Source organism: Telopea speciosissima, chromosome 5 (assembly GCF_018873765.1).
Source record: "Telopea speciosissima isolate NSW1024214 ecotype Mountain lineage chromosome 5, Tspe_v1, whole genome shotgun sequence".
NCBI classification, from domain to species: domain Eukaryota; kingdom Viridiplantae; phylum Streptophyta; class Magnoliopsida; order Proteales; family Proteaceae; genus Telopea; species Telopea speciosissima.
In genome coordinates, this window is record NC_057920.1 from 45,627,051 (window position 1) to 45,654,475 (window position 27,425).

The 27,425-nt window shown below is 39.2% G+C and overlaps 1 protein-coding gene across 3 annotated transcripts in view; it reads left to right on the top strand.

Annotated features, from left to right (window-relative positions):
- LOC122661647 (aminodeoxychorismate synthase, chloroplastic) overlaps positions 1-27,425 on the top strand; it is a 112,904-nt gene that overhangs the window by 32,759 nt on the left and 52,720 nt on the right. For all 3 annotated transcript variants that reach the window (XM_043857112.1, XM_043857113.1, XM_043857114.1), the window contains 2 exons: positions 16,937-17,016; positions 17,869-17,971. In XM_043857112.1, the coding sequence (XP_043713047.1) occupies positions 16,937-17,016; positions 17,869-17,971 (183 nt within the window). The remainder of the gene's footprint in view (positions 1-16,936; positions 17,017-17,868; positions 17,972-27,425) is intronic.

A 27,425-nucleotide genomic window follows, 5' to 3' on the forward strand; every position in this document is an offset into this window, starting at 1 on the left:
CAATGCTTTTGAGGGCAATGTAGTTGGTGGCAAATCTTGTGATGCCAGGCCTAACCAAGTCACCCCCACATTTTTCCCTCAATAGATTGAGTGCATAGGAGTGGTTGTATACAAAGTTGGTGACTTGTCTTGCACTTTCAACCACAGCCTTCATCAACTTTAACTTTTCCATATCTTTTAGTGTTAAGTCAATGCAATGGGCTGCACAAGGAGTCCAGAAGAGCCGGTACTTACTATTGTTCATCATCTTCTCACCGGCCAGCTTGAAGTTACTTCCATTGTCCGTGCTACAACTGGACAACATTCTCAATACCCACATCTTTTTCCACTACTTCCTTTAACAATCAGTAAATATATTTTGCATCATTTATCTCTTTGGATGCATCCACAGATTTGAGGAACACTGTCCTCCCATCACAATAAACCATGAAATTGATGATGGACTTTCTTGTAGCCCTAGTCCATCCATCTGCCATTATAGTCATCCCATATGTCTCCCACATATTCCTCATCTCACTAATGTACTCATCAATCTCACTCTTTTGTTGAGGTAGATAAACATTCATTACCTTATATGGGGTGGGGCCCTTGAATCCTGGGCCAGCCTCTGCAATGGTATCTATCATGGTATCATAATGGGGGCTTTGTGCAGTGTTTGCTGGGATGGTATGGTATAGCATCCACTTAGCTATTCATTCTTTAACCAATCCCTTCATCCCCTTCCATGCTCCTTTGATTCTGGGTTGACTGCTTCCTTTCTTCTTATGCAATTTAGGATCAGATGTTGATGGTGGTACTGGTACTGGTAGAGGTGTTGGGGCTGCCCTCACACTTTGTGATCTTTTAAAAGGATTCAAAGTTCTAGGACCTCCAGAACTGCCAGCTCCTCCACTACCCCCTACTCTTTGTCTCTGCTGATCATCTTGAAAACTTACTCTACTCCTTGAAACAGTCCGCCTAAACTCCTCTGCTGTTTGTATGTCATCAGGTACTGCAATGTCATCATCATCAGAGGAGTCATCATCATCATCATCATCATCATTGTATCGTCTTCCTCCTCCCATCGAACTCCTCACTGTATCCTCAAGTTGTTCTCTTATCCTTTGCTTATCGCCTTCCTCTTCTTTCTTCCCCTCAAACTATCACCAATCTCCTGGCTACTTGGTAGGGACCATATGACAACCTACAACATCTTTAGATCCTCCATCGAGATGTTGTTTAAGTCTCTGGACCCACCTCCCATAAATTGCATGTGACAATAGTTACATATAGATTTTCTCTTATCCCCATCAATAGGAGTACCATGTAACCATGCAATGTCACCCTATCTTTGGCTGGCTGGTCTCTCTTGTTCCCTCTGTTCTCTTTGTTCCCTCCGCCCCCTTTGTTGGCTACTTTCCCCACCTTTTGCTTGCCCTTCGCACGTTGTCCGTCACGATCCGCCATAATGATACTTGTTTCTGCAATGTAAGTAACACAAATAATTAAAAAACTTAATGTAGATGCACTTCAATTGACACTTTTAGATTACTAATACACTTGTATAGTTATTTAATATTTTTCCCCTAACCCTTATATTTTTCACATAATTAAAACCAATTTTTTATATATAATGTTAATATAAGTATTGACCTAACACAACAAAACCAAAAATTAGTAAACATAATATACATGTAATGCATCTCAAAACATATAGAAATAACTTTCATATTTTTTCATTATTTTTTAAACTTAAAACTCATATTTTTCCTTATTTATTTCTGTTTTTTTAATTTTTTATATATTTTTCTTAATTTTCGAAAATTTAAAGAATTATTTAAGAGCAGAAAAATAAATCCGACACTGTGAAGCCGTAGATCGGCCATTGGTGTCTAACATATATTTAATTCATTACCATCTAAGTCATATTACCCCTAATTATTTCCTATTTTAGTTGTAGGAAAATGAATTTTTAAAATCAGAAAAAAAATTAAAAAAAATACATATGGGAAAAAAATTTCGACACCGTGAGGCTGTAGATCGGCCTCCGGTGTCTAACATATATTAATATCATCAACATCCAACAACTTTTGTACAAAGTATTTAAAAAAAAAATAGTTTTAGAGAAATAGAATTTACCTTAAATAATGAAAATAGGCTTGGATGATGAGCTTAGATGACCCTCCGACGTCTTCCCGGCGACAAGGAGGTTCAACAATGCTTGGATGAGGCTTGGAAGGGAGGAAGAAAAGCAAAAAATGAGGAAGAAGAGAGAAAAATAGATTTTCAGCCGCTCTCGGTCGAAATATCGACCAAGAGCTGCGAAATATGGTATAAAAGGGGCCCTAGTGTGACACTATTTGTCACTTTTTCAATATCTCGCGATATATCGTGAGATCCACGATATATCGTCGATATCTCACGATATATCGACGAGATATTGTATTTTTTGGTTTCGGAAGTGTTTCGTATCTCGGACATGTCGAGATTTACGAAATGTGGCGATATATCGCCGAAATATCGCGAGATTTTATACCATGCTTCCAACTCACATGTTAAAGTTGCATTAAATCTCCTTTCCTATGCGGGGGTAGTATTGTCCTGGTCAAATCCGTTCTCCAACCCTCTTACATCTATTGGTGTGGTATCTATGGGCTTCCGCAATCCGCAATCAAAGGTATGGAAGCTCTCTTCTGTGCTTTCCTTTGGAAAGGTTAAGAGTCCTCTACATTCGTCGACCCGATTAGCTGGGCATCAATCTGCCGGCCCAAATCTGAAGGAATCCTTGGCATCCGTCGTATCCGTGATTACAATATTGCTGGCCTGCTCAAGCTGATCTGGCAAATCTCCTCCAAACAGGATTCTATTTGGGCCAATTGGGTATACTCTTACCTCCACAAATCTGATTCCATTTGGACTGTTCCCCAGCCTGCGGATCCCTCCTGGGTCTGGTGCAAAATCCTTCTCCTTCGTCTCCTTACCCTTATTGCCACTTCATCAGTGATTGCTAATGGTACATCCATATCCCTCTGGCTTGATCCTTGGCACCCTTTTGGAGTCCTTTTCAATCTCTTAGGTGCCCGAGGAGTCTACTCTTCTAGTATCCCCAAATCAGCCCCTCTCTCATTAATTATCTCTCATGGCTCCTGGTCGCCCCTGGTCTCACTCAAGTCTGGGCCTCTCTCCCCTCCTCCCCCCTCCCCACCCCTCTCACGCGGACAAAGTAACCTGGCTCCCCTCCCGCAATGGTATTTTTAGCTCCTGCTCTGTTTGGGATTTTGTTAGATCCCATGGCCCATATGTCTCCTGGCGTAATCTTGTTTGGTTCAAAGGCCACATACCTAGGCACCAAGGTTTTAAGTCTCTTAACGTACCCTCCGATACTAACTGACACGTATCTTATTTTTAGGGTACCGATATGATACGAAACGATACGATACCTAAAAAAAGTATCAACTGTATAGGGTCAATTCGTGTCCCAATATGGTTGATACTGATCAATACACTTGATACATCTCTTATAAACTGTATTTTACATATTACTTATTTTTATAGTGTTTTATGCTTCAAAATTGTATTCCGCATTTGTCCTAAACATTTCCATGTATATCTTGCGTCTCTTTGATACGATACGATACGATACGTCTCTTAAAACCACCTTCCGATATGATACTCGATACCGATAGTTTAAACCTTGCTAGGCACTCTTTCAATGTCTGGAGAACCCTAAAGCTTTGCCTCCCCACCCAAGCCTTCCTCATACACTGCCACATCTCTGTCTCCCCCTCTTGTATCCTTTACTGGAATGGCCTTGAGGATGTTGACCACCTTTTCTTTTCTTTTCTTGCCCCCTAGCCTCCTCTATTTGGAAAAAGCCCTTTAGCAGACGGCCCCTTCCCTTCACCTGGGAGTGGCTTTGGCTCGATATGTTCTTTTCTGGTAGCTCTATTTGTGACATTGTTGGCAAGCTTGTGTTCGGGGCTGTTATCTCTCACATCTGGATGGAGCGGTTGACATGATTTGGAAAGCCATCTTTTTTTATGTTAGTTCTAGACTTCATTTGCTTCCCCATAGATCCCTTATAGACTCCCAATGGAACAGGCACATTGTTGTTACATGGGGCTTAGATTCTTCTCTCTTTCGTTCTTCTAGCCAGGCTCCCTAAGTTTGTGGCTTGTGTTTTGTATAGTTCCCTTCCCCCTTCTCTTTCCCCTGTGTATTCTCCCCCCCCCCCCCCTTTTTCTTCCTCCCCTGTCTGTGGGGTTTTGGTAATGAATTTTATTCACCAAAAAAAAAGGAAAGTTGCATTATGGCAATGGTCTGAAATAGGCGCTGCTGGGTCCTTGTCCCTATCCATTTTAGCCAGCGGAAAGTTATACTCATATATTGTCTCAAAAAGCTATATGCTTTTTTCTCCTAGAAGTAAATTTCTTCTAAATAAAGGGTTCCAAGTGTTGTTTTATTTAAGAGTTTAATCTGACAAAAGGGGACTCTCAGTTGATTGCTAATTTCTGGGTTTTAAATGTGGTGGACTGGATTGACATATCTGCTGAAGGAACTTTGGGAGGCCGTCTTAAGATACGTCTAGATTTATTTGTTTGGTTGGTTTATTGTTATGCTTTCTTTATTTCTCTAGTCTTCCCAACAGGTAGAATGGCAGGATGGGGTCTCTATTTCTAGTCCAAAACTTACCATTACTAGAACTTGCAGCTGTTTACATCTCTATTTTTCTCTCTCCAGGTTGGAATCTTGAGCTACAATGTTGTTTTCATAGTTGTCAAGGCGTCCAAGCGGATCTCTAGGGGGCCTAGGCTACTGTTGCCTTAGTGCAGGGCGCCTTGCATTGGTCATAGTTCAAGATCTCATCTCGTCTCGCCATTTCGAGCAGGTCGAGATTTCCGAAATATCCGAAATTTCGCTGAAATATGGTATTTTTTCTGCCATATTTCGGCAGTCCATCTCGGTGGGGTTTTGGCCATATTAAGGCCTGATAGTTCATATACACCCTTATTTAAGCTAAATAAACACATTTAAACCTTCATATTGCAAAAAAATGAACTCAAAGTGGTGTTTTGGGTTTGCACCCTTGATTGACAGTATACGGTCGGACCCTGATGTATAAATAGTTAAATACACATTTTTTAAGTAATATACCGAAATTTCACGTAATATACTGAAATTTGGACTTTTTTCATTTCGTATGGTCATCTCGTTTCGGTAGTTTCGAGATATCCGAAATATACCAAAATATCGGCGATATATCGCGAGATTTTGAACCATGGCACTGGTTTAATTTGTATCAGACCAGGTTTTGACACTTATTTATGCCAAATATCATTTAAGTAAATGTTTTTATTTCATTTACTTAAGATATTATTCATGAATAAGCAAATACCCCCTATTTGAATCCAATAAAAATAGTTAAAAAATAAATTCCAAAAGGATAAAAAGTCAACCCCCCAATTCAAGAACAAAATAGATTTTTGGCGGTAGGTGAAATTTTCAACTTTCTAATGCTGGGGTTTTCTCAAATCTAAAAATTCCATAAATCTTAATATTGTAAAACAACTAAAAACCCAAAGTGTGATAAAATATTCATTTGTGTTGATATCTAAAAAAATATTTTCATTTAGAGCAATTTTGACAGCATTATCGCACACCAAAGAATGTTTGACTGGACCATAACTCCTTCAATATAAATCAGATTTAAGCAATCTTGGATTTGTTGGAAAGCTGTTTTTGTGTTCTACCTAATACAAAAAGTCTCATGTAAAAATAAAATCATTTGATCAGTCAAACTCCTTAGAGAACAAGAACATTTCTCTAAATCGAGAACAATTTAATTATTTATTGATAAGATCATATTTTCTAAGAATAGTATAAACCAAATGTATGTTTTGATTGTTTCAAACTTCCAATAGTTTGCTTCTTCAGTTCTACTATCTTCTAGTTCTATGTTGATTTTTGATGACTTTATGTGGCTTAATATTGATTTTTGATTACTTGATATGACTTAATGTTGTTTTTTGATGACTTGATGTTGCTTAATTTTGATTTTTTATGACTTAATGTGGCTTAATGTTGATCTTTGATGATGTAAGGTACATATTGTAACATACTAATAATGTTAGAAAAGAGGCGAAATAAAAAATACACTTGGGCGCCTTGGTCATCTAGGCAATGCCTAGGCGGGTGCCTTGTCGACTAAGCGCTTAGGCACCCCTCCACCGCCTTAGGTTGCCTTGCCGCCTTGACAACTATGGTTGTTTTTTAAGTCTGGTTTGTTCAAAGCAGAATCTAGTACAACAAAAAAGTGCTAGTATATGACTAGGACACCATAGCCATGGCCCACGTGTGTTATTTCAGTTATCCCTTTAATCTTTACTGCTGTGTTTTTATTTCTTTTAGTAGTTGGACACTTGGACTATTTTGCCCTTAATAAGTAATGTTTTAAGAGGTTGTCTTTTGAATAGAAGGAAGTGGGAGAGCGAGGGTGATTTCGGTAAACTGATGCATGAGCTGAGGCTCCCATGTCCCTGAGTGTGATTTGGTCAATGAAGGCACAAGAAGTATTCAGAACTATTGAGGGTTCGTGATGCAGAACCAAGGGTGTACTCAAGGAAGAAAAAGAAGAAGGCTGCTGCCTACCTTGGCAGCCAGCCACGATTTTGAGTAGGCTAATGTCCAGCAGTAGCCCACGATTCCACTGGGTTGTTTTATGTTTTATTTGTTGAGTCTTGTAATGAACCAGTGAACCGGTTGGTTCAGCTGGTCTAATTTAAGTGGTGGTCCCATAGTTTAGTTGAGTCTTTTATTTATTTAAGTTGTTAGTAGAATAGTCAGTCTCACATTAGCCTCTATTTAATTGGGCTGGTAGTGTATTGTAACTCAAGGAAGGTCCAAAATTGGAAGTTTCTAATTTTGAGACTTTCCAATTTTGAATCCTTGCTCTCTTTATTTCAGTTCATAAAAGCAGCCCAGGAGGGGTAAGCAGCCCATGATTTTGATAGTCAACTACTGCTACTATGCAAGTTTGCTTCTACTGAAGTTTTCCCTTGGTGTTTGATCCTTTGATCCTTGGACAAGGATCTAGTGTATGATCTAGCTGACTCCTTGTGGTGGGAAGCCCAGGAAGTCTCTTCCAGTTGCTCTTCTTCATCTCCTACAAGCTGTTAAGCCATTAGAAGGCTTGTCCCATCAACCGAGACTCCCTGCTGCTACTCAGACCTTCATTCTCAGGTTACTTTCTATGTTCAGCCTAACCTTGTAATTCCATTACACCCTTCCCTTGCTCAATCCAACCGTCACCTTTCTCCCATCTTTTGAGCACGCCTTCTCCCCTCCAGGATCCCCACTTGATCCAAGTTTCAGCCTCATCTGCCCAGCAGATTGGCTGCTATTGGATTTCTCTTCAATTCTGCCCAAACTCACTTTTCCTGGCCTTTTAGTGAAATCGGCAGAGTGGAAACCTGCTGTTTTACTGAATTTTGTTTAACCCTTTTAGTCCCGTACTGTTTCAGTCTCATTCAATCACCTTACCCTAACCCTAGACTAACCCCTTAACCCATTGAGCGTTCCAGCCCTATTTCCATTAACCTAATTCACCCCCCCTGATTTCAGATCCTGTTTTGGGACTGGTTGAGCCTTCAATCCTATCCGACATTAGTTTGAATCTCTCTCTCTCTCTCTCCTTTTGCTCTCAGAACAGATTTCTTTCTGTATTGGTTTTGGCTGGCAATATCATCAACGGAATGGCTCGGCTAGGGTTGAATACTTCAGAAGAGATTTGGATTATGGTTATAAACTGTGTATTAGCCAATTTAACCATTTTGTTTTCTCTCATTTTATCAATACAGCAGAGCTTTGCTCTCTTACAGATTTGCTCAATCTGGTTGGTATTTTATCTAGACAGAAGTCCTTAAGCTCTTCTTCTCTATGAGTGGTGGGAGATCATTCTTAAACAACCAAGCTGATCAATAAGTCTTACTTTTAGATTCTTTGGTGTATGGTTTTGGGTTACTCTGTTTGCTACCGTTTCACCTAAATGCTCGAACTGTTAGGGAAGGGCATCGTTAATGTATACATTAACACTCCCCCGCACGTGCAGGCCAAGATCCCATGGTCTTTGCACGTGGAGCTCACGTGGAATTTCTTCACGCGGCACCGAGGGAGAAGAAGTGTCGGCCCTTACCCGATTTTTGCACTTCATAGGAGTGAAATACTCGACTTTCCTGCTTTGATACCTTGTTCGCTACCATTTCACCTAAAAGCTCGAACTAATAGGGAGGGGCAGCGTCAATGTATACATTAACATACTCTTTGGTATAGTTCTTTTTTCTTTTTTACAATTTTAAATCTCTCCAATTTCCTGCTATAAAAAAAATCTATTAATGTTTATTAAAAAAAAATATTAATTGCGATCAGCTTATTTTTCCGTTAGATCGCATAATCCTGGACACAACTACCCCAACACACTCTTCTAGCCATCTATATTTGATGGATTTGGGGAAAATATGACTTGTGTCTAATGAGACACAGCCAGCTTTATTTATAACCAAAAGGAGAACATTCTAGAATGGTTACAAGACAGAATTACCCCTATTGACAATTCTACTCTTGTACCCATATTACATCAATCTTCCCAAAAATGAACCCTCTTTAGGTCTTTCCACTGCCCATCTGCAAAAATTTCCCAAGTTATTCATTATATTTCTCAACTCAACATCCCAATTCCATACTACTAGCTTCACTACCTTCCCATCCACCAGGACCACCCCATACTTTTCCACAATGACACTTTCGCGAGAAACAAATACTTTCTTAATAAATAGCCCTAGCCATTTAGTAAGAAGAGTTCCGTTCATTGGCTTCACCAACCCTAGCACAAACTCCTACTTTTGTCCTGCATACCTGTTTTTGATTTGACTAATTGGAATTTCTTTGCTTTCCCTTTCTCCCAACATCCTTCAACAATTTCTCCATTCTTTTTGCAACCAAGATTAGGACTTGCAACAGAGACCATATAGATATGCATTCTATCTAAGGTGCTATTGTTAAAAGTGAGTTTCCCTCTTGTAGGGCTCTTGAAGAGAGATATTCTTTATATGTGTTCCAAGTTCCAAGTTCCAACACCAATATCCAAATAGATGAAGATCTTGCGTTGATTCCAATTGGGCTATTCAAGTAGAAGAATGGCAAAGACCCAAGGTCACAACACAATACCAGTCTCCTCAATCAACTCCTCTTCATCATACTCTGCAGAACTAATGATTGAATTCTTCTTTTCCTTCACCCTAGACCCACTACCTGCTCACTCTGGTCCTTTAAAAGAACATTGTATCTTCCACATAGTGTAGATAGGAAACAAAAAGATTCTCCTTACCCCTTGTGCTATTAAAGGTTTTCCCTGGTGCATCATAAGAAAAAGTGAAAAACAGAAATGAAGCAACAGATGAGCACTCCTCTTGTCACACCCCCATCCCCACAAGGGGTAAAATAATAATAAACTCGGGGTATAACTAGGACGACACATGTCATCCTACAACATCACCAGGATCTCGAATGCAGTGGCTTGAATCACAATCAAACTAATATATGAATCTCATAAATATCAGAGTGCGGAACGAAGAAATAATATATTTCATCAATAAAAGAGTTGCATAAGCATTGAATAATAGTTACAAAATGTTCAATCGTCTAAGTTATGAATAGTAAAGTTATTACAGCTTATCTCGATTAACCATTTAATAACTAAAAAATATGTATAACAGTACGACTGTATACATCAAAAGGTATGACCAAAAAGGAAGACAAAAGAAGAGCAACTCCTTGAATCAATATGCCCTGTAGGCACAATCATCACAAGGGCACCCATCCCCGTGATCCTCGGTCACCGACTCTGGGTTCTCAGTACCAATGGAGTCATACTTTGAAGAATGAACCTCAAGGTTCACTACAAAACCATCTGCAATCACATCTAAAAAGGTGTACACAAAGAAGGGTAAGCTCCACTGAGCCTAGTGAGGGGATAGGGAACACGCAAACAATAACACATAGTCCATGATGCATAATTAATTAACATATTGCCACCTAGCAAACAGTCTAAGTCACTAAGTCAATGCTATTGCAACAACTCACGAAATACATCGCATATCACTTATCTTATCACCGCAATGTAACCTCAGTTGCTACTTTGGAGCCCACGCCAGTAATGGTACACGCACACAGACCATGTCACACCTCGGCCCGGTTTATAAGGGCCAAGTGTGACTGGATGTCTTTGACATTCAAACAACCCACTAGGATCGCAAGTGCAATACCCTATTTATAACCATTATCACAATACAAAATTTAAACGTAGCGAAAGCAATTTAAATATAGAGATAAGGCAGTAATAAAGGAAGCTAATGATAAAACAGTTATATATATATAAAAGTGAAACTGAGTTACAAGACTATCCCACACAGTAGTTTAGAACCAAAAGACATATCTACAATGGTCTATATACAAAAGTGTTATAACAAACAAAAAGAAAGGAAGTAGCTTGGTTTGTCAGGCAGTTTAGGAGAATGCGCAATCGTCACACGAGCACGAGACATCGTGCTCCACCACAAGAGGAGTATCAACTCCAAGAGCTGAAGGAGTGTCCTGAGCAGAAGAGACTCCCACAGAAACTTCGGCGACAGCAGCAGTGATATCATCTGAAAAATAGGGATATCCACGGGGGTGAGCTCCACTGAGCCCAGCAAGGAAAAAACATGCAAGCACATATAGATAGTCCATGATGAATGACCTAAAATAAGCATGCTCCTAATATGGATACTAAGTCACATGAGGTATAAGTACTACTGTAATAGAATGCTAGCCTCGGTCCCGGAAACACATAACCAGACGTCGGTCACCCGAGCGAAACCATTCTACTACGGTGGAGACCCGGCAGCTCAGGCATCAAACATCTGACGCTAACGGACCCCCAGTGACTAATCCTACTGTTTGTTCCCACACCTGTAATGTTCTTCGGTAATGGGACAGTGAATGGCATTCCAGAATCATCGCTTCGGACCTACCATGGGTTATCCAACACCTCTCCCCTGTTGGTAAGGGACGTAGTATTGGGCTATGTCAATCCTAACCATATGCAGTCTAACATGATGACATATGTACAAATAGAGTAATTGTAAGTTAACCAGTACATCATCATCATTTATACAGTTCCAAGTAAAGTGTCAATGCAATGCAACATGCCAATGCATCCTAATTCACATGCAACTAATGCAAAGAAGTAAAAGCTATCAAACTACATGATCTGAGTTATATTCATGATGCATGACATGGCATACCTAACAAATAATAATTAAGTCAATAAACACACTAAATTAAGTCCAAATTTCCCTTACCTGAGATAGTTGGTAATCTAGCCAATTAGAAACCCCAAAGTACAAGTAGTCCTCACAAAAAACGGAGTAAAACAGCCCTAATTAGACATTAAAACATTACATATCAGTTAGGGTAGTAATCTAGGTCAAACCCTAAGGAGTCAGTCCAACGAACACATTAAAATGGGCAGCCGGATGCAGACTGCCAGAGGGCCGGACGACCGCCCCTAGGCCTGCAACTCCATCCGGCTGCCAAGTCAGAATTGGGGCTTTTGTTCCAAATGCATGGATCCTCACATGCATGGACCTAATTTCAGGTTTTTAGGTTAATTCAATATGGGTAAGTGGTATTGTGTATATTACTCTCAAAATCATTCATTAATTTGGGGATTAATCAAGAATTGATTGAATTCTAGACTAGGGTTCTATTAACCTAAACCCTAAAGGAAAAATTGAAGGAGGAAGAGGGAACAAGAGCTATTACAGCAATTAGATACAAAGCCTACCTGAATTTGAGGGTACAATTGGTGATGACAGCTCCTCCTTTCTATTCCAAGATGAACCTCCAAGCTTGGCCTCCAAGTCCTCTCCTTCTCCTTCTCCTTCCCTTTTTCCTCCTCTTTTCTTCCTGTTCTCTCTTTTTCTCTAAGGCTCTCTATGCTGAAACGATTTTAGTCTCTTTAGATGGTAGGATAATGAAATTAGAGATAAGTTTTGTTTATATACTAAGCCTTAACTAAGGCTTGTTTGCTTAGTTAAGTAAAAACAGTTTTTTTGAAAATTAATTCTCTAACCTGATTTAATAGAATTAAATGTATTATTACATATCTCTAAGTCATCTACTAAATGTCATATGACATAATTAAGGAGGGTCATTTAGGGTAGGTCATGGGGAATTGAATTCCACACTGGGGATGTGGGTTCCACTAGTGGAAATGACCATTCTGCCCTTATATACATTAATTGATCAATATTATATATATATATATACATAAGGATAGATTAGTACTTACAATAGGATTAGGAAATGGAAAGATTTTGCATGTGCTCGAGCTAGCAGATTTGATATAGGTGGCTCTGGTGTAAGGTACCGGCAGGATTCTCAGAACCCTCCATAGGTGAGTCGAGGAGTTGATCTGCATCCTCCATTGATGCAGCCCACAGCATCGAGGCAACCATGGACACAGAACTGAAACCTGAAATCACACAAGTTCTAAAGTTCAAATTTTCAGTGGTTTTCACAGACCACCCAGTGGCAGATCCCGATAATCAATGGTCATCCCCGGCGTGGCCTCTCTCAAACTCCATAGGCAAGCAGGAAGCCTTGATTACCCAACACCTAACCCCTGTTGGTAAGGGTCGTAGCATAAGGAACGTAACCCTAACCGCAAGTATATTACATGATAACTATTGGGTCGAGAGGTATTCTGGACACATCAACGTCCCATACCATCTAGCACCCGGGTGCCAGTACGACACGGCACATGGCAGACCAATATAACATATGACAACAATATAACTCACAGGATCCCGATGCCGGCATCCCCGACCATCGTATCCTGATGTCCACAGTACCGTTCACAATCACATCGCATAATCAAATACCACATGTTAACAATCATAGTTATAATAATGCAAGAATGAAATATGCATGAGACTTGGCATGCAAAACATATTATGGTGCAAAAAATTCTCAAAAGAAATCAAGCCTGAACCTACTCATCTAATAGTTCGCGTATCGATGCTAAGGTTAGTCGTCCGATCATTGCCCAACATGCCTCTCCGTAGGTGTTTAGTTGCCTAGGGTTGTGTGAGATTAGGTATTAAGAAGAGTAGCGGAGGTCCCAAGTGGGATCCTAAGGTCTGCCCTTGAAGAAGGCACAAAAGAGCACGAATGAATTTAGGGGCAGTTGGATTAACAACTAAATCTGCCCTTGCGTCTGCCCAGGGCAAAATGCCTCGGATCGAGCACTAGATTCAGGGGCGGATGCATAATAATGAATCCGGCCCTGCGTCCGCCTACTTTACAGGGACGAACGATTTTAAGGGTGGTGGCATTGCCTTACATCAATGCTTGCGTCTGCCCAGTATAACATCTTAGGGATCAAACGGATTCAAGGGCGGTTGCATCAGCAACTAAATACGCCCCTGCTTCCGCCCGAGGCCAAATCCGAGGATTCAAAGTCCACTTCTCCCCAATCCATTCCCTTTGGATTTCAATGCCCCAAGGGCCTAGGGGAGGATGTCTTAGGGTCTCCTAGGGTCAAAGAACATTACCTAGACTATGGGGTGAAGGGATTCAAGGGATTGGATCCATCATTGCCTCCAAAAGGGTTTGAGAGGTTAGAGCCTTAGGTTTAAGAGAGGGGTTCAAAGGGGGGTCTTAAGGATGCGTTTAGGGAATGGGAATGATTCAACAATGGGTTTACACACAAGTGCTCAGCCTTACCTTGGGTTCCAAGAGGAACCCTAGGTCAAACCCAATCTATAGGATCCCAAACCCAAAAATACAAAGAGGGGGAGAGAGGGTTTAAGAGCCTACTTGATCAAAAGGAGGAACTCCAATGGCTGGTCTCCAAGTGGGGTCCAAGCGCCATCAATCCTTTTCTTTCTCCTCCTTTCTCTCTCTCTTCCTTGATGCCTCTCCCCCTTTCCATGGTTTTGGGTAGGTAACGGAGCTAAATGGCCAATGAATGACCAGCTATCTCTATTTATAGTAAGGGGGACTTAGGGCTTGTTTGGTTTAGGCCTTTCAGAACCAAACCCAATTAAAGTCTAAGTTGGGCCTTGTGGGCCCACATATTGGTCCCACCAGGTGAGGAGAGATGGGGGTGGGGTCCAACATGCCAGGGGCACCAAAACAATGTCCAAGACACGGGACAAGTGGGTCCCACAAGATCCACTTCATTAGAGATCTTATAGCTCGGGCGGATTTAACGGTTGTTGCATCAGCAACTAAATCCGCCCTTGCTAAAAAGGAACAAAACACAAGGCAAGGCTCCCGGGCCTTGGTCCGCACTTCAGGGACTACAATGGGAGTATGTACCCATAGAATTTAGGTTTAGGAACATACCCATTGTGTGATCCCTTCGTCCATCAAGGAGTGTCTTCCCGGACATCGAAAAGCCTTCTCATCTCCAAGCACACTTTGCAAGGGCATGAAGTGTCGAGGTGGCGCGACACCGGGTTCTTTCTCCGAAACTCCTCGCTTCTGAGACTCATGCTAGGAGGATAGTTGGTGAAGTCATCATCGACGAACTTCCCCCACTCGGTTGAGGAATCTATCCTCGATGACCAATCCCGTGTGTTGATCGATGATCTTGTGACTTGGTTTGACGACCATTGCGAACAACTCACCGGCGTAGGCCGCCGCTCCATCTACACGGAACAAGAATAATATTAAATTATTAGGGTCTCGGTTACGGGTATAACACCTCTTCTAATCCAAAACTCATCACCCTTATAACCTCATCAAGCACATCTCATTCCATGTGATTGTGCACCTTCTCCAAATCTAGCTTATTAATCCCCTCAACCCCATTGTGCAAACATAAATCAATGCTTGCACATGCAAATGCCACCCATCAGGAATCTTTCTATCCAAAATCAAGGATCATTGATATGGATTCATACATCACTTTATAACTGCTCTTAGTCTCAAACCTAACATCTTTTCCACAAATGTCTACAGGCTAGGTACCGCAATAATGTGCCTGAATTCTTTCATATATTCTGTGTCATCCTTCTCTGGGATGAGTGATTAAAATGTATTGTTTATTGTTTGAAGATCTACCCCATAAAACCTCCATTGGGTTCTGCTTTCTAATCCTCCAACTTCTCTTCCAAAAGAGGACTTTAATCCATCTTGACCTTGGGATCCCTTTTCATTAGCTTGATTGCCTAAAGAACTTCTTCCTCAAAATCCCTTTCTAATTATCTGAAGTGTCCTATGAAAGTGTTTGTAATGAAGCTCCAAGCTGAGAGAATGTGCCAAAATCTCCTGAAGTATAAATCCTCTTGTAGAAACCCATTATAGCATCTTCAGTTTAACTGATTTCCACCATCGAATTCTTAAGGTTCAAAATTTTGGATTTTGCCCCAGTTCTCCCTCTGTTGAAACCAAAATATTTCGGTGAATTGCGTATATGAATTTTGATAGTCATTTCATTTCAGTTTCTTGCAAAGCCAAAACATTTCAGTATTACGGTGAAATTCAAACACTGAAAATTCTCCCCTATCTTGATTCAGTTAATATGATTCATTTTTCTCCTGGCACGACAGAGTGCATGAAAAGAACTTTGTATTAACAGCTCACAACTGAATCTAAGTGGCCCTTAGGTTGTCACTGGTTGATTTTCTCCTTCTTGACTGTTGAAGCAAACTAAGTTTTAATTTTTGACTTCTTCTGATATCCATAAAAAAATTTGTATTGTGGGCCTGCAATTTGATCCTAGTGGCCCTTAATTTGTCACTGGTTGATTTTCTCCTTATTTCCTGTAGTAGCTTCACTCAAGTTTCAACTCTCGACTTCTTGTGATATTACTTAACTGAAAGTTCCTCCTCTCCCTCCTTGTTGCCCATTCTGGGAATATGCTATAGCAGGGTTTTCTTTTACTGGTGACATCACCAAAACCCTCTTTCTCCCATTGTTGCAGAGATGCAGAGTATACTCTTCATAAAAAAATCTTAGTTCAGCTTCATGCAGCTCAGATGTCTGGAAGTCTTATTGTTCGGAAACGAGACCATGTCTACAGTTTGGAAAGTGACCAAAATTGGTTCTAGCCTTACACCACAGCACCATCACTTTAGCATGAGTGGAAGAGTTGCAGCAGCATCCTTGTTCAATTGAAATTGCAAGACATAGAACCTCCACTAATTGAATGGACATTTTTGTTATACTACTATTTCTTCGTCGGTTACTTTTACGCTTCCAATTTCCAGCATAGATGGTTAAATTCACCTCAAAGCTCAGTCAGAGCTATGATTTTATATGATCAGTTGTCTTTGAATGCCTCCATCTCCTATTTTAATAATTTGAGTCCCATCCAAACCAGTTAGTCATGCGTTATCCATGGTTCCTTACATGGAAATGAAAGTTAAGTGACAGGATAAGAGGTTAGGAGGCTTTAAATGAGCACTAGTTTAAGATGCAGAATCTTGGTTTATAAGGGGATAGATGATTTTGTACAAAACTGTATTCGTCTATGGGTTATGAGTTCCATAACAAACTTTGAGGTTGCTTGGAAGAACACTTTCTTGGAGTTTCTCTTTGTTTTTCCCTAAAAAACCTTGGTCCAGTGGTGGTGAAGTACTTTTCTTTTCTTGTTTTGTACTTTTTTTTTGAAAGATTTTTTGTAGTATGGTTAAATTCCTAAATTAGGTAAGGAGGAAATTCAATTTTTTATTTCAATTTGGATACCACCCTCTTCTTCTCTCTCTAGGACACACACACACACCATGAATTATGCCATTAAAATTTGACCTGGATGCATTTATGACAACTGTTTCTTTTATAAAGCCTGTACTTTTTTCATGTGGCCATTAGAATTTTTATTACATAATCTGTTTTTCTGTACCTCTAGGGTAGAGCACGCTTTTCATTTATGGGAGGCAAAGGTGGACCTTTATGGAAGCAAGTGACATTTAAGCTGTCGGATCAAAGGTATGTGTAAATATTCAGTATGTTAAATGTTGTGATAAATTGTAATGAATTTGTGTTTCTTGGGATACACTTTTCTCTTTGATGGACAAACATCCCCTCATGTTGTACTTGTACCCTGTCCGTCTGATGTACTAAATTGAAGAGCCAGATCTTCAATGGGCCATAACCTGAAGACCTCTTTTTTCCTTTGAAAGAAAGATAATTCTCTCACATCCCATAAACCCCCAACCTAAACCCCCCCTCGCCCCCACATGAGGCAGGATTCGATCCTGGGGTTCTGCAATCAACAGCTGGGAGACCTTATCTCCAGGCCACAGGCGGTACCTCCTAAAGCCAATTTTGATATAATGAAATTGATTGTATATTGACTATTGAGGAGCTGAAATTTGTAAAATAAGATCAGTGAATATGGTACAGAAACTGAAGGTTACAAATAAATATTTTGTTATGGTCATAGTTGATTGAGGAGCTGGAGCAGTTCTATATCAATGAGCAGGGCCCGTTTACAATCAATAGATTGAAGCTTACAAAATACCTTTGGATATATGGTGCATGTATGAGTAAAAAAAGAAAAAGAAAAAAAAGATGTAATTCAAGGGAAAAATATGAATAACAGGAGGCATATAGGATTGAATTTTACTCCGAAATTTTACTTATGGCCGATCCAGGCTATACGAGATGTATCTAATGGTGGGAATTGCATATCATGCCTGCACATAGCACAGACTTGCTGGCTTCTCAAGGAAAGGCTCATGGATGGGCTGCCTAAAAGACCTTTGCACTTTTTGTTTTTATCCTAGTAGTAAAGAGGTTGTAGATATTCTTATATAAGTGGTTTCTTCTTCTTTTCAGTGATACAACTGTTAAATGTGGAGGTAATCTATTGATTGAGGATGCCCAAGGTTCATTGGGAAGCACATATTTAAAAGATGGTTTCCTTGATTTTTTGGACAAGGTATTTGATTGGTCATATTGTTCATGATCCTTTTTTAAACCTGTACTTGAATAAAAGCACTTGACATTGTGTTGTTGGTTTAAGTAAATGTGAATGCAATGTTCTTCATTTAGATGTAATGGTCTATCTTGGTTCTAACTTCTAACAGAAAGTGTCTGCTTTCTTTTTTTCTTTTTTTTTTTTTTGTTTGGGGTGGGGGGGGGGATCTGTTATACTTTGTTACCCTTGATTGATATCTTTGGGGTAGCTTTAACCGAAAGAAGAGTCTTGTTTGTCTGCAAGATAATGGCATCATGATCATGTTTTACTTGAAATTTAGGTTTTCAATTGAAGTACTAAAATTCTCAACTCAACTAAGTCTTTATCCAAGCTAAAGAGGACCAGCTACACAAATCCTGATGTGCCATTCAACTCTCTCCAGGGCTATATTTGGTGTTACTTCTCTCAAAGTCATTTTTAGGTTTAACCCTTTTTTATGCATATTTCCTACCACTGTAGTTGTCTAGGCATTGCTAGGCAGATCTCTAAGGGGCCTAGGCGACAGCCGCCATAGTGCAGGGCGCCTTGCACTGGTATAATTGGTATCGGACCAGGTTCTGGCACTTATTGATGCAGAATTATCACCAAACTGGGCTTCTTTTATTAGGAATAAGTCTAGGGTTGGGATATATATATGTTAGGCCTTTGATCCCTAGGGTTTTCTATGTAATAAACCACTTTAATGGGCCTGGAATAGGGGTATATAGGTTGCATACGGGATTAGCCCAATAGTTAGCTTTATTTTCTGTTTTTTAAATTGAATATTTTCTGTTTTTTAAATTGAACCGGTTTAAATTGGTTGCATCCAATTGGTTCAATTGGTCTTAATTTAAGTGAAGTGCTCCTATTGGCTAATAGGGAATCTTCTTTTAAATCAGTTGTTTTAAGTTAGACTATTTTATTTTAAGTTAGTAGGGATAATAGAGTCCTTTCTTTTAAAAGTTTTAAGTTGTTTCTATTTTAGTCCCACCCTTCCACGATTTATGTGGTAAGAGGTTAAGTTGTAGTGAGATTTGGCCTTAGGCCTTCTATTATAAATAAAACAAATCGTGGGAGGCTCCCCCACAGATTATTTGAGTTTAAGAAAGAATTCGTTGGCGGCCATTGCTGCTGCTCCTTGCTCCCTGGTGAGTGTGTGCATCCTTGTGGATCTCAAGGTGGAAAGGGACTGGTGGAATCCGGTTGACTCCTTATGCCGTGACGGCTAGGAGGATCTTCTTCAATTCAAAGGTGGTTCTATCCTTCACATCGTTTCAAGCTGTTGCCAGTGGAATCTCTAGTAAGTTTGACACCCAATTTTTTCTTTTAACCCTCTAATCCTTTCCCCCAATCGATCTCCTTTATTTTTTGGTTTGAATCCCATAAACCCCAACTCCATTAAACCCTAGATCTTGCTGCCCAGCCATATTAACCATTAGAATTACTTCAAATTCAAACCACAGCCTCTCCTTAACACCCCCTACACTCGACCCAAGCTGCTGCCCCTATTTGTCTTTCAAAATCCTAAATCCCCTCACCTCCATTAAAGCCCTAAAAGCCCTAAAATCCCCACAGCCTGATTTAACCATCAGAACCAGCCGATATTTGGTTCAAACCTTCCCCTCCCTGTTTAGAAAACTCCACCCCAAGCCCAGCCCTTACATCCCACTTAAAACCCTAAACTTGACCTAATTTCTAAAACCCAAAACCCAAAACCCAAAACCCTAATGCTAAAATTCTGGAATTTGAATTTTAATTCAAATCTTGTTCAAACCTACATTAATAGCTTCTCCTAGACCTGCCTATCAATACCCTATAAGATTCATCTCCATATTCATAAACCTAACCCTAGAAATTGACCTAAAACCCTAATTTTGCCCATTCGAACCAGCAGTCCCCTTTGAGATTCTGTTGCTTGGCCTCTAATAGGATCCTTCTCCTATTTAGAGCTACATTAAGCGGTATCAGAGCCCATGGCTGACCCCATGGCTGCAATGCTCAAGATGTTCCAGAAGGTTGCTGCTGAATACAGGGCTGCAACTGAAGCCCAGAGGGCTGCAGTTGATGCCATCATGGTTAGGTTGCAACATTTGGAGGAACAGAGAGTCACCCCTGACAGATATGGGAATCCCAGATATGGATACAGAGATCACAAGGATTACAAAGAAGACAGAGAAAGGTATAGAGAACACAAGGGACAGCAGGTCATTCTAAATCCTTTTAATCTACCCTCTGAGATGCCCAAACGACAAACCATGCGCACCAATCAGAAGGGGACAGATTATGAGAATAAAGTCTTAGCTGTACCACAGAAGGAATTTGAGCAGACCAGCCATTCAGGTCTGATCCTAGCTGTGGTTACACAAGAAGTTGCTACCCAGTCTGAGGTCAAGTTAGCATAACCCATCAAGGACTTATTGCATGATTTTTCTGATGAAGTGCCAGAGAATCTGCCAAACAAGTTTCCCCCACTGAGGGATATTCAGCATGTTATTGATTCAGAAGTGATCACACAGGAGAACAATGACCTTCAATATGTTATTCTTAAAGAAGTGGAGCTTGTGTCTTAAGTATTAAATGAGAAGGTTGCTAACACTGAAGACTCTATGGATAGGACATTCACAGTTGGTGCTGATTCAGAGGTAGAGCATATAGAGTTTGTTATGCTACCATGGTTCTTCGAAGAGAAAGCTCCACGTCTGGAAGACTATATTCCTAATGTTCCTACCCCACCAGAGTTTTGTTTAGGAATGGTCAAATCTGTTACTTACATGTTGTTTCCCCCTTATCACTACAAAATTCGAGGATGAATTTTTTCAATCTGGGGAGAGTTGATGCAGAATTATCACCAAACTAGGCTTCTTTTATTAGGAGTAAGTCTAGGGTTGGGATATAGATATGTTAGGCCTTTGATCCCAAGGGTTTTCTATGTAATAGGCCACTTTAATAAGCTTGGAATAGGGGTATATAGGTTGCATACGGGATTAACCCAATACTTAGCTTTATTTTCTGTTTTTTAAATTGAACCGGTTTAAATTGGTTGCATCCAATTGGTTCAATTGGTCTAATTTAAGTGAAGTGCTCCTATTGGCTAATAGGTTCTTAAATCCTATTGGCTAGTAGGGAATCTTCTTTTATTTTAAGTTAGTAGGGGTAATAGAGTCCTTTCTTTTAAAAGTTTTAAGTTGTTTCTATTTTAGTCCCACCCTTCTACGATTTATGTGGTAAGAGGTTAAGTTGTAGTGAGATTTGGCCTTAGGCCTTCTATTATAAATAAAATAAATCGTGGGAGGCTCCCCCACAGATTATTTGAGTTTAAAAAAGAATTCGTTGGCTGCCATTGCTGTTGCTCCTTGCTCTTTTGTGAGTGTGCATCCTTGTGGATCTCAAGTTGGAAAGGGACTGGTGGAATCTAGTTGACTCCTTACGCCTTGACGGCTGGGAGGATCTTCTTCAATTCGAAGGTGGTTCTATCCTTCACATCTGTGCAAGCTGCTGCCAGTGGAATCTCTTGTAAGTTTGACACCCAATTTCTTCTTCTAACCCTCTAATCCTTTCTCCCAATCGATCCCCTTTATTTTTTGGTTTGAATCCCATAAACCCCAACTCCATTAAACCCTAGATCTTGCTGCCCAGCCATATTTAACCATTAGAATTACTTCAAATTCAAACCACAGCCTCTCCTTAACACCCCCTACACTTGACCCAAGCTGCTGCCCCTATTTGTCTTTTAAAACCCTAAATCCCCCTCACCTCCATTAAAGCCCTAAAAGCCCTAAAATCCCCACAGCCTGATTTAACCATCAGAACCAGCCAATATTTGGATCGAACCTTCCCCTCCCTGTTTAGAAAACTCGACCCCAAGCCCAGCCCTTACATCCCATTTAAAACCCTAAACTTGACCTAATTTCTAAAACCTAAAACCCAAAACCATAACCCTAAAATTTTGAAATTTGAATTTTTATTCAAATCTTGTTCAAACCTACATTAATAGCTTCTCCTAGACCTGCCTATCAATATCCTATAAGAATCATTTCCATATTCATAAACCTAACCCTAGAAATTGACCTAAAACCCTAATTCTGCCCATTCGAACCAGCAATCCCCTTTGAGATCCTATTGCTCGGCCTCTAATAGGATCCTTCTCCTATTTAGAGCTACATTACTTATTTATGCCAAATATCAATTAAGTAAATGAAACATTTACTTGAGACATTCATAAATAAGCAAATACCACCCCTATTTGAATCCAATAAAAATAGTTAAAAAATCAAATTCCAAAAGGATAAAAAGTCAACCCTCCAGTTGAAGAACAAAAATTAGATTTTTGGCGGTAGGTGAAATTCTCAACTTTTTAATGCCGAGTTTTTTTTTTCAAATCTAAAAATTCCATAAATCTTAATATGGTAAAAAATTGCTAAAAACCCAAAGTGCGGTAAAATATTCGTTTGTTTTGATATTTTAAAAAATATTTTCATTCAAAAGGATTTTGACATCATTCGCTCACACCGAATAAGGTTTGACCGAAACAGAACTCCTTCAATATAAATCAGATTTAAGCAATCTTGGATTTGTTGGAAAGCTGGTTTTGTATTCTACCTAATACAAAAAGTGTTATCTAAAAATAAAATCATTTGATCAGTCAAACTTCTTACAGAACATGAACATTTCTCTAAATCGAGAGCAGTTTAATTACTTATTGATAAGATCATATTTTCTAAGAACAATATAATCCAAATGTATGTTTTGATTGTTTCAAACTTCCAATAGCTTGCTTCTTCAGTTCCACTGTCTTCTAGTTCTATGTTGATTTTTGATGACTTTATGTGGCTTAATATTGATTTTTGATTACTTAATGTGTTTTAATGTTGATTTTTGATTACTTAATGTGTTTTAATGTTGATTTTTGATGACTTGATGTTGCTTAATATTGATTTTTTATGACCACTATGCCTACGACTTAATTGGTTTGATTTTTGTGTGTTTGGTTCATTATTGAACCAGTTCTTTGACTCAAATTGAACCCACGCGTGGAGATGTTAGGATTCCTGAAAATCAGGATTTGTGGGACCTAGCTAGTATCTTGCGGTTTCTTTTCCAGGAATATTATCCACAGTTGTCACGGTGGCATGGCGGTCCAAGGCGGTAGAGGCCTGTCTCAGCGCTTAGGCGGTAAAGCGGCCGCCTAAGCGGAGCTTAAGCGGTAAAGGCGGTCTGGTGTTAGTTTTCCCCCTCCGCCCCCCCTCCCAAACACTCAATACATGATGGCATGATGTATCATAGTATCATACCTTATATCATTAAAAATTAAATTTAAGCCACCTTAAGTCATCAAATTGAAAAATCATACATGATACATAAATATTCAGAATAATCAGACATCATAATGTACATAAACTAATAAACTATAAAGAATTTCATTACCAAAAAAAAAGATTACAGATGTAGATGTATAATCCCATTAGTGATCATAATTCAATGATTCATTCACTGATTCACCATTATTTCATTACAAATAAAAAAGAGAAGCAGCAGCAGCAGGCAAAGAAGAAGAAGAAGAAGAAGTTTTAAAAAAAAAAAAAACAGAGAAGAAGCAGACAGCATTAAGTCATTAACCAAGCAAAAAAAAAAAGAACAGAGAAGAAGCAGCAATTTAAAAAAAAAACAGAGAAGAAGCAGCAGTTTAGTGTGTTACAGAGAAGAAGCAGGCAGCAGTAAATCAAGCATGCAAGCAAAAACAAACAGAGAAGCAGCAGCAGGTTAATGCGTTAAAGAGAAGAAGAAGCAGAGCAGCTATCCAAGCAAAAAAGAATAAGAGAAGTAGCAGGCAGCAGCAGCATGTGTTACAAACTACCGAGAAGAAGAAGAGCAGTTCGCATTCAAGCAAAAAAAAACCAGAGAAGCAGCAGCAGGTTAGTGCGTTAAAGATAAGAAGAAGCAGAAGAAGCAGAGCAGCTATCCAAGCAAAAAAGAAAAAGAGAAGCACCAGCAGGCGATACCAAAATAAAAACAGAGTAGAAGAAGAAGACGACTATGGAGTAGGAGCTACTAACTACTTACCTTGCCGGAGACGGAAAGATAGGAACTAGGAAGAAGCTTTGCCGCCTTCGTTTGCTCAGAGTCGTAGAGTCTTAGACTTCGCAAAGAGAAAAATTGGTCGAGGGTTTTTTACTTTTTGAGAAGTTTTAGGTTTTTAGCTTTTTAGGGATTTCGGTTTTGTATGATCGCATGTAGCAGCATTACGCGAAATACTTGTATATCAACAAATAAAAAATAAAGAAACAGAATAAAGGAATAATGCATGAAAAAAAAAAAAAACCACACAAAAGAGGCAGCCGACTTGACCACATGGCGCACCAAGGCGTCGCTTTACACCGCGTTTGGTTGCGTAAATCTGTGGGAGTATGTATCGATCTTGAATGGTATTTTCAAGATGGACTTTTTGTGGATTCGTATTTCTGAAAAATAAACTGTTTGGTTATCATCATTCTGTGACGTGAATCTTTCTGAAAAACAGTTTGGTTACCTTGAGTCTGTCAGGTGGATTCATCCTGAATCTATTTGAAAAACTATTTGGTTACCCTACTTCTGTCAGTTGCCAAATCTTAAATTTAAAAATACAAGGCACTTTAACCAATAATTAAAAAATAATGTCATTACCATATTAATATACCCAAATAATTAATCATGTTCAATTACCACCCAACCTAATATAACTTAGAATTACAAATATGCCATTGCTTGCCATTTTGATGTTTCCTTTTAAGGCAATTTAATGAATTATGTCCACCTTCGTTATTGTGGCATTTCATTCTCCAATGTAGCAGTACTATTCCATGTTGCTGAATTATACAACAAATATTTAAATTATCTGTGCACTCAAAAGCCACTCATTTCTTGCTGAACTAAGGGTTTTCTTCATATGAATACATGTGATGTTCATGACTTGAAAACCTATTCAATTTCTGATCTCATTTATTTGTAAATGTGCATCTCCACAACAAGATTATTGGCTCAATGAACCAGCATGGAGCAACTTACAATGTGTTAATTTACATCTTTGCATCCAGACAATGTGTTAATTTGCATACCTCTCTTTGAATGGACTTTTATCCTTTAAAATAAAAGGGAAATGCAACCACTCAAAGAAGGCAAAAGAAAAAAAAAATGTCATCATCTCTCACAACATGGAACAATGTATGAATCCTGATGGACTCGAACCATCATACCCTGGCTAAATTCCAGGTGCTCTTCCATTTTGAGCTAAGGATTCACCTTCAAAAAAAAAAAGTAACCTGGAAATATGGTTTTCATGTGTCTAGAATCATCTGAACCTAAACAATTTATGGTTTCTAATTATCTAACTAGATTTTTCATAATTTATCTTTTAGTATAGTTTGTGGGTATCTGTACCGGTCGGATCTGAGGTATCCAGGGTGTTCAGGCTGTTGGTTTTGTAAGCCTTCCGATCTGATGATTGGATTCTGATCTCTATAATACTGTTAGAGTAAATCCCATCACCACTGTTCCTTTACCAATGAATCTGCTATTTTTTTGGTGATCTTGGTTTCCAAATGAACAAGATGCTTCTTTGGAAACACAAATGTCTTTCCCATTTGATTAGATATGGAAGTCACTAAGGGATGGCTTACTTCCAGATCATTCATCTTATAACCAAGTCAGAATCCCATTGAATCATCAAGTTGGACCACTCTTGGAGTTGAATAGATAGATCATTCCAGAATCAATTACTTCATGTCTGCTGTCTTAAAGTCTGCCATACCCAGTGGGAATTTATGGAACATAGGGAATATTGGTTAAGAATATAGCAGGTCCAAAGATTAGACAATAAGAGTATTTAACCTCAGCAAACAACTCAACCTAGCTTGGACTAAGTTGCACTACTTGATCCAAGATTCCCATAAAAACCAAAACAGAGACATGACATACACAAGACTTACATGTCTACCAATGAACTAAGCCCACACTGAACAGCCAAGCAACTATAGGTAGGAGAAGTTCCCACTTCCCAGGACTACAACTAGAATTAATCAACAGTAAAGCTTAAGTCTTTCTTACAAGGTTATTAATCCCCTAAAAAACGGGGCTTTCTTGCAATGTTGGAACTGTAATTCCATGGCATAATTAGTCATATTGCTTCTCAGAATGGCATACTAGAAGGTACTATATGGTGTGAAGTAATTACCATTCCATTTCATCAAATGAGATAAACTTTCATTTTAATAGAAGCATTAGAAGTTTGCTAATCATCCTGAGAAGAAGAAGAAGGAAAACTGACAAGTTTACTTAATTAACATTATCTTCTACCTATCCAATACAGCAAGATCCTTTTTTCAATTATTCCTAATGAAGAAAAAGTGAAAGGGAGAAGGAACAAGATTGTAAGCAATATCCATGCAACTAAAAGATGAGCTTCAAATGGACTTGGGTTCATATGGATTAGGTCCCTAATTATGAACCCTGTTGAAGCATGACTAGATTATTATCTGAAATATAGTTAGCTGTCGAAACTTAGCTTACTATTTAACTTATTTGAACAGCTTTGAGGCTAATCTAATGGTTGGGTGTACGAATTTACGCAAGCTCTTTCCAGTTTCTAGCCTTTAGTTGGTAGTTTTACTACTTTCATGTTTATTTATCCCTGTTGAAGCATGGCTAGATTATTATACTTTTAAGAAGCAGTAATTGGAAAAATAAAACCAGATATGCAGCTTTGACCCACAATCCCTGCATTAAATCACAGCCTACTAGGCATGGCCACATGTGACCTCCATAGCCTCTACCTACCTACATTTTCTCCTCCTTTTTACTACAGTTATTATAATTTTTCAAAAGCAGTAATTCCCAAAATCCCCCTCCAAAATCAGTTATTTAATCATTCCTTCATCTTAACAGAAGCTACCAAGAAACAGAAACTCAGCAGGAAAAGAGGGAAGGAGAGAGGCAAGACATCTTAAATATGAGAGAAAGAGGGAGGGAGATCAACAAGGGGCAGTAGAACTAAACAGTTTCACCCCCAAATAATTATGGAATGGTTTATAAATGGTAGTGAAATCCTGAGGTTTATAGAAAATAGCTACAGAATTGACCTTGACCTCCTCTTATAACAGTTGGTTCCCACAAGGCAATTACAAGAAGCATGATAGGTGAATCTACCCCATGGGAAGCAATTCAATTTGAACAGAATGACTAAATCTACTTTGTCAAGGAGTCCACTAACTCAATTTACAAACAATCATTATCAAGGAGTTGAGAGAGAAGAAAGAACATGTTCATTTTAGAACCAAAATGCTCGAAATCTAAATCAGAAAGGGATACAGAGAAGCGGGAATTAGAGAGGGGGCTTTTAAACCCTAGGTCACTAAACGTAAGAATGCACTATTTCAGAATAATAATAAGAAGAAGAACAAGAAGG